This window comes from Clupea harengus, unplaced genomic scaffold, assembly GCF_900700415.2.
Source record: "Clupea harengus unplaced genomic scaffold, Ch_v2.0.2, whole genome shotgun sequence".
In the NCBI taxonomy this organism is placed as follows: Eukaryota; Metazoa; Chordata; class Actinopteri; order Clupeiformes; family Clupeidae; genus Clupea; species Clupea harengus.
The window spans coordinates 65,001-81,477 of record NW_024879653.1 but is presented as its reverse complement, the minus strand read 5'-3'; the positions used below and the strand labels follow the sequence as shown (position 1 = coordinate 81,477).

The 16,477-nt window shown below is 40.8% G+C and overlaps 1 protein-coding gene across 1 annotated transcript; it reads right to left on the bottom strand.

The window, feature by feature from the left end:
- Window positions 1-4,123: 4,123 nt before the first annotated feature.
- On the bottom strand, window positions 4,124-15,535 carry LOC122129467 (tripartite motif-containing protein 16-like). The gene is made up of 9 exons (XM_042704381.1): window positions 14,863-15,535; window positions 13,577-13,672; window positions 13,080-13,345; window positions 13,039-13,048; window positions 12,722-12,869; window positions 12,584-12,616; window positions 12,083-12,139; window positions 9,849-9,905; window positions 4,124-4,664 (listed from the first exon to the last, which is right to left on the bottom strand). Exons 1-9 carry the CDS (start codon window positions 15,448-15,450, stop codon window positions 4,147-4,149), a joined length of 1,773 nt encoding a protein of 590 aa, XP_042560315.1. The 5' UTR covers window positions 15,451-15,535; the 3' UTR covers window positions 4,124-4,146.
- Window positions 15,536-16,477: the final 942 nt, after the last annotated feature.

Here is a 16,477-nt window from a genome sequence, read left to right as displayed (position 1 = left end):
GTATGCTGTCTACATCGTGTTTGGCCTCTGTTTTGACTTCACAGAGGTGTGTTTTTCAATCGCTTTTTAACATTTCATCTTATAAGGTCTATGTTTCAATTCAAATATGTGCTTTTCCACAAACTTCCACAGACATGAACATTGCAAGGTGATGGCGGTCACTTCTGTTGTTGGAGAACTTTCCACCAAGGTAACTCCTATTAACTAGGGTTTTTCCAACTGTTTTAACTCTTATGAAAAACTTGGACATTTGAACCCTTCTATATGTTGCCATCCTTAAGATTTACTTATGTCAAACCTTTGCTGAAGAATGTCATCTGACAGAAAACAGAAAAAGGGAGCCACAGATAACCAACACACCAGGACAGTGTGGTAATAATTTCTTTCTTAAGTTTTTGGCAATGTTTCTCTGGACAATTCATGGTGTGGTGTAATATGGGAGTTCCCTTGGATAATGTCAAATCTACTAAACCCTTTTTTTTATTTTTTTTATCTTTCCCTTGTGTTCCCAGTGGAGTGGACAAGGCACAATATGAGGCGGTTCCAGGACGTGTCTCCTTTCCCAAAATGATGTATATGACAGAAGTGGAAAAACAGGATGCACTGCACAAGCTGAGAACCACCGATGACCTGGAGGCTAAAGACCCCTTCTTGTTTATATTTACACAACAAGAGGACATGGAGGTGTTTCTCCAAGGTTGTGTGGATCAACAGCCCCTCCATGTTAATGCTATGTTCGATGGTGAACTATAGACACGACAGTGCCTCTGTTACTCTTTTAAGTTGTATTTTAAAATGTTATGCGTTTCTGTGCATCAATATGTTTCTTTTTCGATGTATCTTTATTTGTTTACTTTACCACTTTGCCATATGTTTGTGTGCCATGGTCGGTGTGTGTGTGTGTGTGTGTGTGTGTGTGTTCTGTAATTATACCGGACCATCAGTGCCTTCACATAGTTTTAATACGTTGTTTTTTTGATAAAGCACAATGTTTTGTATTGTTTTGTGACTTGCTGATTAAATGTTCTTATGATAAAAGTGATTTGTGGTTTCGTTTATGTAGAGCACAGTGTTATTGATTGACACTTTTACGCACACAGTCCAGTAACAATATAGGCTAAATCACAATCTGGAGAAAATCACAGAAAAGATGGTAAGCACTGAGGCAAAGATCTGATTGTGGTGTCAAATATTTAGCTTTTCATAAAATACATAAATAAAGTTTTCGACGCACAGTCGGCAGCGAGAATATTTGTATTTAAATACCGCACACTGATACTCGTAATGTAATTATGACGGATTACGCTGTTGTATTATAAACATAAAGGCTGAAATTATCATTACCACGGTAAAAACAATAGCGTACTTTACTGTAAAAGGAGCTTGTTATCGTTCATCAAACTATAACGTTATACGTACTGAAACTTTAATATTCAACACACGGTAGGTCTACCACAACATTTATTAGCTTGTAGCTAAATAACATTTTAACCAAGAACTTTAAATTAATCCTGTAAACACATCTTGCTCAGTATTCGTTCGTGCAATTGGCTGTCAACGGTCAATGCTGCTGATTGGCGGATCAGTGGTATGTCCCGCCCCATGCCAGTGGCATGTACTTCCTCATGCCACATGCCACTGGAAGATCTAACTCCCTCTCAATAGACTTCAAGGTTCTCTTACTAGTCCATAAATCACTCCATAGTCATGCACCTGAATATATAACAGACATGCTCTCAAGGTACACACCCAGTAGATCCCTGAGGTCCTCCGGGACTGAACTTCTAACAGTTCCAAAAGCCAGGACAAAGAGACATGGGGAAGCAGCTTTTAGTTTCTATGCCCCCAACCTTTGGAACACTCTGCCAGAATACCTAAGAATGGCTGAAACGGTTGAAACCTTTAAACATGCACTTAAGACATACCTATTTGATCTCGTTTATCACTCACTGTAAAATGTATTTAACATTTATGGAACATTTATTTATTTACTTATTTCTCTCTCTTTTCAAGTGTTTGTACCTGCCCCCCCTTCCCCCCCCCAGCAGCTGTCTCTTAGTTTGACGATAACTGTGCTGAGCAGTCCTTTACGGCAGTGGTTCTCAAACTAGGGGTCGGGACCCCAAGTGGGGTCGCCAAGCGTTTTTTGGGGGTCGCGAAATGATCTTGCTGCCCTGTGCATCAACATATTAGGCTTTGACATGCTGTATAGTCTATCAGAAATGGTGCTTTCTACATCAGGGTGGATAATGAAAACTAATATTGTCTCAGCAAGCAGTCTCATCATTCAAGATGAAACTGAATTAAGACCTATAATATCCTGTCAAAATGTGTGGGGGGTCGCGAGACTTGGCAAATGGATTTTATGGGGTCCCCGGACAAAAAGTTTGAGAACCACTGCTTTACGGTGCCAGTGCGGTTAGTATGTCATTTCCTGTTTATTTATCTCTGGCAAAAAAGTGTTTTGTAACCTGTAAAATGTATTTATTTACCATTTATGTAACATTTATTTATTTACTCATCAGTGTTTGTAGTGTTTGTAACCCTTCCCCCCCCCCCCCCCCCCAACAGCTGTCTCTTAGTTTGACGATGACCTGTTTATCTATCTCTAAAAAATCTGTGTGTTTGTAACCCCCCCCCCCCCCCCCCCTTTCTTTCCTACTGTGAGGCGCATTGTGTATGCTTGTATGAAATGCGCCGTACAAATAAAGTTTGATTTGATTTGATAATCTGCATCCCCTATGCAGAGACCCTTTCATTAATACTGGCCTGTCCTTGACTAATCTGCATCCCCTATGCAGAGACCCTTTAATTAATACTGGCCTGTCCTTGACTAATCTGCATCCCCTATGCAGAGACCCTTTAATTAATACTGGCCTGTCCTTGACAGCCTGCACCTGTAGAAACTGCACTGTCATGATTTTAGAAAACAGGCCTCTCTGCTTGACCTTACATGACTCATCTCTAAAACAGGCCTCTCTGCTTGACCTTACATGACCCTCATCTCTAAAAACAGGCCTCTCTGCTTGACCTTACATGACCCTCATCTCTAAAACAGGCCTCTCTGCTTGACCTTACATGACACTTATCTCTAAAAACAGGCTTCTCTGCTTAACCTTACATGACACTTGTTTTTGCAAAACTGCTCCATGTTCATCACACCACTGTATTTCGAGAAGGTCCTCAATGACTTTTCATTTTGCCCGGATAAAGGAATTTCAATACATTTAACGAAAGTACTTCTGAAATAAATCACACACACAAACCAAGAAAAAGAGAACATTGAATGCCAGTCTATAACTCTTTATTCATCATTTTGCACCAGAAACATTTTAAAACATACTGGTCTCATTACAACGGTATTAATAAAGAAACAGAGGAACACATTTTAAAACATTCTGGTCTCATATTAACAGTATTAATAAAGAAAAGGGGGAACACATTTTAAAACATTCTGGTCTCATTACAACGGTATTAATAAAGAAACAGAGGAACACATTTCATTGGGGGTCAATTGTTGGATGAATACAGTCTCATTAAGATTTACTGTCATGGTACATAATATTGTGGTTGTCATATAAAACCAGGTATCAGAACATGTATGCAATAACAGAGGGACTAAACACTTGGGAGCGTGAGGTTATGCAACACAGAGCTCATCAAAACCTTTCACACACAATGTCTTATGTCTGCTGTGGTGATACTGCATGTGTTACAGCAGAGATGTACAGATATTGTAATAGCTGGGGTCCAGAGATGGGGGAATGGCTTCAGTCGGTTGTCCCCAAGATCAAAGATTCTCAGGCCCAGCTGCTAGATCCTTAGGGAGGGGTGGGTGTGTGTGTGTGTGTGTGTGTGTGTGTGTGTGTAATCCTTTTGGTAAAAGAAGAGAAAGATTGTGTGAGAGGAGCTGAGAGAAAAAAAGCATTTGTGCATGGTGTGTGTGTGTGTGTGTGTGTGTGTGTGTGTGTGTGTGTGTGTGTGTGGCCCAGCTGCTGGATCCTTACGTGTGAGTGATGTGTGTGTGTGTGTGTGTGTGTGTGTGTGTGTGTGTGTGTGTGGCCCACCTGCTGGATCCTTACGTGTGAGTGATGTGTTAAATGATATGTATGAGATGTATGAGCTAACAGCATCTAGATATGTCAGTCACAGCAGCTTCACTGATGTTCCAGGATTTAGATAAAACCCAGGGTAGAGTGTGTGAGTGAATGTGGTCTGGACTCTGTGCAGGAGGGTCATTGTGTCAGAGATGCTGTAGAAGGCCAGAGTTCCTGCCCTGTGATCCACATACACTCCTATTCTGGAGCTGGTCACTAGAGGGAGTTTAGTCCCTTTATTATTGTGTCTGAAAGAGGATCTGCTGCTGGTGAGGGCCAGACTCCAGGACTGATCATTACATCCAAACAGACACTCATCACCCCCTCCTCTCCTGCTGATGCTTTTATATGAGACTGATATATAAACACACCACCCACTCCACTCAACCTCCCAGTAGCAGCGTCCAGACACACCCTCTCCACACAGCACCTGACACCACCCATCAAATCTCTCTGGATGATCAGGATATGACTGGAGCTCATCTCTCCACTCCCCCCTCCTGTTCCCCTCAGACAGATGGAGGTTTCTGTGTGCTGTGTTTGGGTCCAGTGTGAAGTGACAGGAGTCTGATGGAGGAGAAGACAGGACAAACTTAGGTATTTATATGTGTTAGGTGTGTGTGTGTGTGTGTGTGTGTGTGTGTGTGTGCTTGTAGTTATTTGATATGAGAGAATGTTTCACATATAAGTGAGATTTGTTTTTTTGTGTGTGTGATTCTGTACATGTTTGTGCAGGTGTACATGTGTAAATTTCTGTATTCAAAAGTGAGTGTGGTTATGTCTGAGTGTGTGTGTGTGTGTGTGTGTATGTGTGAGAGTGTGTGTGAAAGACAGTGTGTGTGTGTGTGTTTGTCTGAAGGGAGTCCTTTGTATGAATGGATGATGTTGAGTAAGTAAGTATTTGGGTTTGTTTCATTTGATTCCTTTGTGTGAGATGAGTCCTTTGTTTATAGGAGTGTGAAAGTGTCTCGGTGTCTTTGTGTGTGAAAGTCTGTAGGTGTGATTGTGTGTGAGAGAGAGAGAGAGAGAGACAGAGAGACAGAGACATACAGAGTGTGAGAAGAGATCCCTTTGTAGATATGAGAGACACTAAGTGTGTGTGTGTTCAGGTGTGTCTCTATTCAAACGTCCAAAAGCATGAATGTTTAAATGTGTTTTCAAACACCTTGCTGGGCAGCCTCTCCCTCTCCTTCTATATCATACTTCTACCCACCCCCACCACACTGTCATGCACTTATTCTACCCCATACACTGTGCTAGCATTTACCTGCAATGTAAATAATTGTCACCATCGACATAGTGGTCTGTTCCATTACTCTACTTACTCTTGTAATAGTAGCCTTACGAGCACACAGTATACCCACTAAGCTGTTTTACACACACACACACACACACACACACACACACACACACACACAGTATACCCACTTAGCTGTTCTACACACACACACACACACACACAGTGTGTTTACATGATGGTATAATTCGAATCTTTGCTTAGTCGGACTATGCTTTCTTTCGAGGATAGGTGCTATTATCCCAATATACATGGCAGTGAATAAATCGAATCATTGGCCGAAAGCATGTCATATCCGATACGATAGGTGGCGCTGTTTTTATTACAACTAGTGGTGATACAGCCCTTTCCGCTTGACCTCTTCACCACTACCAATAACGACAACAGTTGATTGAGCATGAATCGCGTCTGTTCATCGGTCCAGAAATGCGTGTTGCCTCTTGGGTTGTTTGTTTGTTTGTTTGTTTGTTTCTGCCAGGCCGATGTGTTTATAAGTTACATTATTCAAAGGTGAAAGATAAAAGGCGAGAGAAACGCACGCACATTCACACACGCGCGCAAATAATGGGTTACAGCCTAAACGCATTGCCCTTCTGCCAGTTGCATCAAATTGTTTTAGTACTTCTTCGCTGTCAATTTCCAAATCTGTGTGAATATTCATGAGAGCAAGTCCAGTCAGTCTTTTCGTAGATAGATACAAGACCTTCAGGACGCAATGAATGTTTGGCTAGAAATTTGCCGAACTTTCCAGGGCTTGATAAAGTTCACTGCGTAACTCATTTAGCTGTTTCCAGCTCTGTATCTGCATCGTCAACGCTGGGCATTAGTTGTCTGTACTCCGATTTTATAGTTTCCCCATTTTAATAAATATGCGTTCATGATATATTTTTCTTCTTCTCGCGTAGCAGAAGGTACGCACAGTGCGTACGGCTGCATGCGCCACTGGAACTCTGTGCAATTAATACAATACATAATAGGCTAATTGATACAATATCTCCTCGTTTGAGTGTGGTTGTTTGAGTGCAATGGGAGTGTATGATCGATGTTGTCTATAAAGGTATTTAGGTAAAGGTATTTACGGGAAAATATCTCGATCCACCTGTCACGTCTCTGTCTTTAGAGGGCAGCGCCAAATAACTGAACACAACTAAACTCACGCGTGCCTCGCGGCCACAATACCAAATTTCATCATATTTGATAGAATGAAGGACATATTAGTTGTGAATAGTATCACCGAGTTTGATAGGTATTGGTCAGGTAATAGCCGAGTGACAGCTGATTTGCTTTCTGATTTGACAGTACTAATTCGTGGTTTTTTTCAGCGCCAGATAACTGAACACAACTAAAGTCACGCGTGCCTCGCGGGCACAATACCAAATTTCATCATATTTGATAGAATGAAGGACATATTAGTTGTGAATAGTATCACCGAGTTTGATAGGTATTGGTCAGGTAATAGCCGAGTGACAGCTGATTTGCTTTCTGATTTAACAGTACTTATTCGTGGGTTTTTTCAGCGCCAGATAACTGAACACAACTAAACTCACACGTGCCTCGCATATAACGCATATAACGCATATAACTTTTCCTAGGCAATATTTGTTAACTTAGCCTACTCTGGTTTTGAATATGGGGTAGGCTACTCATGCGAAGGAAATCACCGGCAGATTGTCGCAGGACATTACGCAGATCTTGTCAAGCACTGACAAAGCATGCATGCGTTGGCAATCATACAAATATTTTTGTATCATCGCGATGCAAATGCATGTGTGTATAATAATATTCTGAATTCAAGTTAATGTTTGTGAAATAAAGGCATTTATATGTTTATGATTGTGATTCATTGGGATGTGCATGTGGGCAATAGTGGTTCACATTGCTGTACTCACAATTTCGGAACAGCGGGCTGTCGGAAAAATGGGCTTTCGGAACATTGCCATGGAACCTTGGTCAGGTAATAGCCGAGTGACAGCTGATTTGACAGTACTGCTGTTGTTTTAAGCAAATAAAATGTGGAACGTCCTTATACGTGTTTAAGGAGGGGTTGTAAAGGTGCTCATATCTTCGGACCTCTTCTGTTATGTTTGTTCATAATCAACAAGAATAAGCTTGTGAGACAGTCTGCAGGATATTCATAAAAAACCGTGTCATTAGTATGAACAGTTGAGACAACTTATCCCTCTTTCGTCTTCCGGGTCACGACCTGGCAGGGAGAGAGGGAGCATGCGCAAAGACGCAAAGTCCAGTTCCTTATCCAATTCACCGTTACATGCCGCAATAGTCGAACTATCAACTGGATCGGATCGAGTTATCCAGGGGTGTTAGTCCGACTATGTGCAGTCCGACTACGATCCGACTAAGGTGCTTACATGAAACGGATAATGCGATTTCAGTCCGACTAAGGCAGTTATTCGAATCCATGTAACCACGGTCACTGTATACCCACTAAGCTGTTCTACACACACTGTTAAAACGCCTGCCTCCACCAGCTCTATCCAGTTGGGCACCCCACTGTGCCGGCCATTCACGGGACCTGGGGTCCATGAGAGGTCATCCTATCATTTGATCCCAGAGTTCCGTGGGGCTCGTGCACAGTGGAATTTCACTGACCATTTGGTCAAACCCAACGGTTTCAAGGCTCCCCCTCAGCTCCCCTATATAAGCCTGACCCACCGCTGGCCAGTGTGTGGGTCAATAGAAGCTGGAGAGGAGCATTCTCATCAAGGAGTAAACGGACAATCCATTATCAAGGACATTCACTTTCGTCTTGCCGTGCGTCTTTGTGAATGTGAGTGTTTGTATATAGTATATGTGTGGTTTAGCGATTTAGTCTATTAATATCAGTGTAGGTAATATCTGTTAGGCATTTAGCATATTAATCATTCACAGTCTTGTGTATTTCACTCCGTTACTGCTAATTCACGTGAATGTTAGTAACGGAGATAATGGAATGTTCACCGGCACGGTGTTAAAGTAACGTATCCATGTTCAGATCATTGCCGTTATATTCATCGTGTGGATAATATAGTTATGCTTGGTGTATATATCATTGTTAATATTGTATATTTGTTATTTATGTCATTCTGTAGAAACCACGGATTCATGTCTATCATTTCACGGTTCAAACACGGATTATATCAGTCAGTTCACGGATTCAAGTGTGGATATGAGTCCTTTACACGGATAATCATATTCACAGTCCATTATCAATCAATTCAAGGCTTGAGTGTGTGTTTTCAATAAACATCAGTGTTTTCATCATCATTGGGACTTGACATCCGTTCTTGTTCTAACCGGACAGACCTGTGGCGATTGTCACCTATTTCAAGTACACCAGCATACAGTCCTCTTTGGGTTTCATTCAATTCATCATCCCCCTATTTTATACACACACACAAACTGTATACCCACTAAGCTGTTCTACACACACATACACACACATACACACACACAGTATACCCACTAAGCTGTTAAACACACACACACACACACACACACACACACTGTATACCCACTAAGCTTTTCTACACACACACACACACACACACACACACACACACACACACACACACACACACACACACACTGTATACCCACTAAGCTGTTCTACAATCCTTGAATGCTCTCTCCCCGCCTTATCCACTATTCATTTTGTATGCATCATGTATATATGTTATGTTTGTCGTTATTGTGTACATTTACCACATGTATGCTAGCTTGCATATCCTGATACGTGTATGATTTCATCTGCCATGATTCTGATTCTCCACCCTTCCCTTCTGCCACAAGCCCCTCCCCCTTCTATCTCCACCCGGCCGGTTCCAAGCAGATGGGCCCCCCCTTATGTGCTCTGGTTCTGCTTAAGGTTCCTTCCTGATTAACAGGGTTGAGTTTTCTCCTTGCCCCTGTGGCCATTGTGCTTTCACTAAGGGGGTTCAGGCCCTGGACTCTGTAAAGCGCCTTGAGACAATTATATCGTTTTGGGCCATATAAATTAAATTAAATTGAATTTTTTGTGTATGTGTGTGTGTGTGTGTGTGTCTCTCTGTGTTTGTATTGTCATGTTTGATTCTGTATCTGTTTGATGTTTGCATGCAGTGTGTGTGTGTGTGTGTGTGTGTGTGTGTGTGTGTGTACGCATGGTTTAAATGGAGTTCTTTTTATATATGATTGACAATGAGTATGTAAAGGTTCCAGTGGCTGTATATTCAAAAGCATGAATGTGTGTGTGTGTGTGTGTGTGTGTGTGTGTGTGTGTGTGTGTGTGTGTGTGTGTGTGTCGCTGTGTGTGATGTTATACATGTTTACATGAATGTAGGTTTGAATTTGTACTTGGGCTTGCTAATTGATCATGATTCTATGCACATGAGTGTATCCCTGTGTGTGCATGTGTGTGTGCACGTTGTTGTGTGTGTGTGTGTGTGATAGCTTGCATGTCCTTATGTCCAACTTACACTGTGAGAACTCCTCTCTGGTCACTGGTTCAGGAAAAACAGCCTGGACTTCAGACACTGAGACAGAAAACATCACATTACAGCCCATTACACTGAGAGAGAAGGGCATTCATAAATAGATTCATAAATTCATAAATTAATTATCTCAATTCGACCAAGATTTCTACAATCATTTTCACACTTGTCTCAATACCATGTACACTTTTTCAAAACACTAAACACATTCACACGTGAGCTAAACTTTGGATACTTTTCATTGCTTTGATACAAAATGTATTCAATGACCCCTTCTTCTGAAATTCATGGATACCTGTCTCAGTCAATGTTCACCACCAGTAACACTCTGTGCAACTACAGCAATTTTGCAGACATTTAGATACTCTGCTCAGAACAGTTCACTTCAAAACTGGACAACATTAAGATCGCTGTTGATGGAAAGATGCAGCATTCAACAGACAAATGAATACACTTGAAATAAGACAGATTATTCTCATTGTTTGCAGAAATTGTGTTCAGTTTTATGCTATGTTTTGTTTGTTTGCAGCCTTGTTACCAACTATACAAAAGTGGTACAGAAAAGTATTTGCATTGAGATGTGCTTGTGCAATGTAGTTGTTGCTGAAGACATTTTCCCATTACAGTTTTTTACAATCACAAACAATTTGAAGCATTGCAAAATGCATATGTTATGTGTTGCTGTATCCTCCATTTTTACATAGTTTAGAGTTGCATTGCTTAGTACATATTGTAATACCAAACATTTACAGTCAAATATAAAATTCAGCTCTATGCATCAAGACAACTCTATGCTAAATGTTCTGTGGTAAACTATAGTACCAAGAACAGTGTGCAGACATGTTTCATTCCCAGTACAGTAAGTGAATCAACAGCACATGAGTCTGCTACTAGAAGCTGATTCTTGCTGATTCTTGGTGTCCTCTGAATGTAGTGTGAAATCTTTATGAACTTCACATTTACAGTACCGCAACATTCTCCCTTGACTTGAATCTTTAGCACATCTTATCCAACCCTGAAATCCCCCATATTCCACAAATATTTATAAGGCAAGTGTGATTTCTGGGTCTCATTCTCTTAATGAGAGCCCATGACTTACATATACAACAGTAATAGTCTCATTGAGAGCCCATGACTTACATATTAAACAGTAATAGTAGGAGAATGTCTTCAGCAACAACTACAACTACTACAGTTGGTAACAAGGCTGCAAACAATCACAACATGGAATTCATTAAAATGAGACTATAAAGATTTTTCTAAAGATTCAAGGCATGGGAGAATGTTAATATAAAAATCACCATAGATCAGCATTCGGGCTGCAGGACACTTCTAGTGGTAGTATCATGTGTTGTAGTTTCACTTACTGTACTGGGAATGAAAAGTGTCTGCATGCTTTTTTTTGTACTATAGTTTACCATCGGAGTTTTAGCATAGAACTGTCTTGAGGATTTTAGCTGAATTTTATATTTACTGTATTTGTTTTGTATTACAATATGTATTATAAGAGATGTCATACGTTTTTCTTTCCTTTTGCAATGCAACACTAAACTATGCAAATAGGATACAGCAACACATAATATATGCATTTTGTAATGCTTCAAGTTGTTGTTTCGTTTAGTTCACTGTACATTGAGTGATGACGTAGTTTAATGGGAGAGAGCTTATGCTATAGTTATGGCAGCGTGAGTCACTTTTGGGTGAGGTATGAAGTGTTTTGGTGGTTGTAGTGTGTGTTTGTGTGTGTAGAGCACACTGGTTGATGTATTTTTAGTGAGGGGGGGTATACAGTATGAACTCAATCAGAAGTAGTTTAACATGTTCTTTTTAAAACAAATGATCCAAAGCCATTGAGTTTCAGCTTTGCAGTTTGTTTCTGAACCTGAAATTGAACTTCATCTCTGACCTCCACTGGCTTCCGTTTTTGTCTGTTTTCCTGATCACAATGTAATTTTAAGATCTAGTAATTATGCTTTAATGTCTACTAACCCCTGGATAAATAAGGCTAAGGGCATTTTTAGACGTGATTAATATCAAGGCCTTTATTTCAAACTCTGGAGCCCAACCACACCTCCATGCCTCCTACGTCTCACAGCTGAAAGAGGGTTTTATTGAGATCAGATTATATCAGTGATAAGATATAGTGAAACTATTATTTCTGTGCTAGACTCCTGATGTACAGGCTTAGAGGCTGTTAGAATCAGTCAGTGATGACTTACTCGATGGTGGCAGGTTCTCCTTACTGTTTGTTCTTCTGACTGAGAGCTCAGGATCAGCTGTGAAAGCAAATGTTATTTCTTAGGCAACTGCCTTTTCCTTTACCAAGGGTTATTCAGCTTTGCAGTGCTTATATATATAACATAAAACCGTCACTGGTGTCCAGGAATGTAACCTAAACCCTGTTCACAACATTTTTACTGACGTGTCTACTGCTTCAACCCAAACTGATATCAAATTTCAAATGCAGTTTAAACTCATAGTGTAAATTCTAATACAGACACATGAAATTAAAACAACATATTTCATCAGATGGCTTCAGCAAACTAGAACTCAGAGGGCTACAAACCTGATCAGTGTAATAACTATTGATACTGTGTGTGTGTGTGTGTGTGTGTGTGTGTGTGTGTGTGTGTGTGTGTGTGTGTGTGTGTGTGTGTGTGTGTGTGTGTCAGTGTGTGTGTGTCTGTGACAGAGAGAGAAAGAGAGAGAGAGACACTCACATTTTAAGGACTGGATGATCTGGATATTCTTTACTGTTGAGAGATACAGAAAATACATTAAAATGAAGTGGGATCCTTGTCTTCTCAATCTGTGAAATAAGGAATTCATCATTGAGTCAGTTCTACATGTTTATCCACCTGCTGCAGATATCCTGATTACATCCTGCCTGAAGATGTCATCCAGCTGCACCTTCACTCCAGAGACAGATTCCTTCACAGCCTCAAAAGAGAAGCTTTGGTTGAAGGTCATGCTGGGCGAGGAGTGAGGAGAGTCTCTGATTGACAGGACATTCTACAGAGAGAAATACATAAAAGGTGAGGCAGACCACCTGAATATTCAGCCAGGTATGTGTTTCCCCAAAGGCTGCAGACATGATGGGTGAATTCAGTTGGTTTAGTGTGTATGCACTCATGTGTTTAGGTACGTGAATATGTTAGACACATTAAGACATTACATTAAAAGATCTAGAAATGATGCATTTTTCCTCTCTTAAACCCACATGGATGCTTTATTTCAAATTCTGTCACCTTGAGGAAATGGATGTGATCCTCTGTGTGTGAAAGCTGCTCCAGCTCAGCATCTCTCCTCTTCAGCTCAGCAATCTCCTGCTCCAGTCGCTTCAGGAGGTCTTCAGCCCGACTCACCTCAGCCTTCTCCTGATTTCTGATCAGCTCTTTCACCCTAGAGCGCCTTCTCTCAATGGAGCGGATCATCTCAGTGAAGATCCTCTCACTGTCCTCCACTGCTGTCTGTGCAGAGCTCTGTTAGGAGACACACAAAGAGGAGGGGGACAGGAGACACACAGAGGTAAGTGAAGGAGCAAACTCACTCTGGTGTGACTGGCTCTTCTTGATCAAATGACCAAGGGCAAATCCTGCCAAACCATGTCTTTATGTGATGGTCTGTATCATGTAGAGATGGCAGCATAACGGTGATAACACAATAACAAGCGATTGCTGAGCCAGCTGTTGTCTTATGTGGTCAGTTCTCACCTTGAGAGTCTTCACAGCCTTCCTCAGCTTCTGCAGCTCCTTCTCTCTCTCCTGGATTCTCTGCTGGAATCTCCTCTGGGTTTGCCCCAACTGCCTCTGTTAAAAAAACAGCTTACTTCATCGGTGGATTGTTTACAACAATGATGATGATCAAACATCACACATGACAACCGAGCATTTATAAGCTAAAACCTTTAAGTACATTTTAATCTGTTTAAGAGATTAAATGACACATTGAAGCAGTCGCTATCATCTTCAAGTGGAAATCAGGATAAAGCCATGAGCTATGTTCAAGAGGGGCACTGGTATTTAACAGTAAAAACACTAAAAAAGCTGTCTCACAACCTTTAGAACAGAACAGAACATTATTTTGCGAGGTAAGAATATGTTCACTTTAAAGCCGACAGGTTAATGTTTCACTGTTTTTACTCAACACTGAATCTTGCACCTGATAATCATTTCCTGATTCTTCCTTTCACTAACGGGAAAAGTCATTAAGGAAACAGCCAGACTTAAAGACTAGTGAGATAGTGTTCTTGTAGTTATAGCATTACATTCACAGTTAGGTCAGGTATAAGAGCCCTGCAGTGTTGTGCAAGTTCACACCTCTCATGAACTAGTTCAAAGTTTAGTTCATACAAGTAAACATGAATAGTTCACGTTCGTAGTTCACCATTTAAATTATGAACTAGTTCATAGGTCAGTTCATTTCATAGTTTTAAAGTGGAAAGTGAGAATTACATTTTTTTTTAAAGAAAACTTTATTTTCTTTCTTTCTTTTTTTTAAATATTGCTAATTTTTGTGTAAAAAACCCGCACATAATAATAAGGTGATTGGATGTACTCGCTGAGTCTGCGTCTCTGTTTTTCACTTACCATTTTAATATGAGACCGAGAGCTGTTGTCTTGGAATACGTTGCTTGTTTGGTATACAGTATGTGTGTGCGATGATTCATGGGTAACGTAGTGCGAAGTAGAGTTAGTTAGTTTAGGTTAGGCTACATCTCGGAAATTATACGGGTAGGCCTACTGAGCAACGATATGGTGCAAACATTCGATTTAGACAGCGTCTCTCCTCAGGAGAAGGAAAACATTCGTAACGTTTTAGCTAGACCTCAGTGGCGCCAGACCTCAGATTCATTATTTGTCATTAAGTCGCGTTCAGTTCATCGTTCTCATAAAAATGAACGTGTTCAATGAACGCGTTCTTTTGAACTCGTTCATGCACAACACTGGAGCTGTCATGGAAATGTTGGATACATACTGCATGTGGCTTCAGTACTGACCTGTTTGTCTGTCCGTTCTGCTGCAGCTAAGACTGTGTCATGGCCTTTATGTTCGTCCATCGTGCACAGATAGCAGATACAACTCTGATCGGTTCGACAAAATATTTCAAAAACCTTCTTATGATGAGAGCAGATCCTGTCCTGTAGCTGGCCTGTGGCATCAATCACTGAGTGTTTTCTTCCAGGAAAAAGTTCACTGTGAACTTTGTAGTGAGTTTCACAGTATGACACCAGACAATCCAGACAGGACTTCACAGCTTTGAGTTTTCTCCCAGTGCAGACGTCACACACCACATCTCCAGGTCCAGCAGGACATGAAACAGGAGCAGCAGCTTGGATTCTGGTCTTCCTGATCTGTTCCACAAGTTCAGCAACAATATTATTTTTGTTTAAAACGGGTCTTGGGGTGAACGTCTGTCTGCACTGGGGGCAGCTGTAGACTCCCTTCTGATCTTCCTGATCCCAGCAGCCCTTTATGCAGCCTTTACAGTAACTGTGTCCACAATTAGTAGTCACTGGATCCCTAAGAAGATCCAAACAAATCGGACATGTAAAAAGCTCATTGTCGCTTGAAATCGCCTCTGCCATTCTTATACGCGCTGAGAAACACTTCACGAAGCTCCGGGACAATCCTTTCCTTTCAGTTTCTTAATCGGACTCTGAATGATTTCCTGGTTGTGTGACAGGGTGTGACACGAGTTGAGACATTTTTGGCCTCTAGAGGGCGCCAAGTACTCTTTTAGCCCACTATTTTTATATGGAGCAGGGAGTCAAACTCAGACCGAAGGCCAGAATTAAAAACTGCGTCCAAGTCGAGGACCGGACATATTCAATATTTATTGAAGCAAAAAGATACAGTTTATTTTTTTCATGTGTAAACATGAACTTAAGAACTTAAACATAGGCCTGAATCTGGGGCAAGCAGCCCAAAGCTTATGTGACGGTGGTCAAACAGGGGACTGATGAACACTGCAATGGTTTTGTTCTTTTATTCCTGAACTGGATTATACCCAATACAGAATAGTTGCCGTACGTAGTATCGCAGACAGACATACCGCCTCTGTCTTCCATTCTATACAACAACATGTTAATCACATTAAAGTAAACCAGTGTACGAAACATTTAAATAGCAATGCACATATAACACACACATTTCGGTGTTGGAGCAACATACCTGGATTATACACAATACAGAATAGTTGGCGTACGCAGGAAGTAAAATAAAATGACATAAAATACATTAGGTTCAGTATGGCAACACTGTTAGCTAGCTAACGGAACGTGAGGAATGGGATCAGTAGCCGAATTAGAATTATGATACGGATACATTTAACATCTACAATTTTTGTTATTGGCATATATCAGCCCACTATACAAAGATATTTACAATAAAAGCCAAAATAATCAATATATCCAACCGCTGTCAAATTAAACAATACATTTGAAGTATGGGAAGTTCCTAGCGAACTTTACAGCTAATCAAAGTGCGTATACATAATGAACCTCGTGGTAAGGTGAAAAATATAATTAAACTTTCTGCCCATTGACAAAACTGCATCACAACCAACACAATTGATACTAACATATACAATACATGTAATATGTCGAAGTTCTC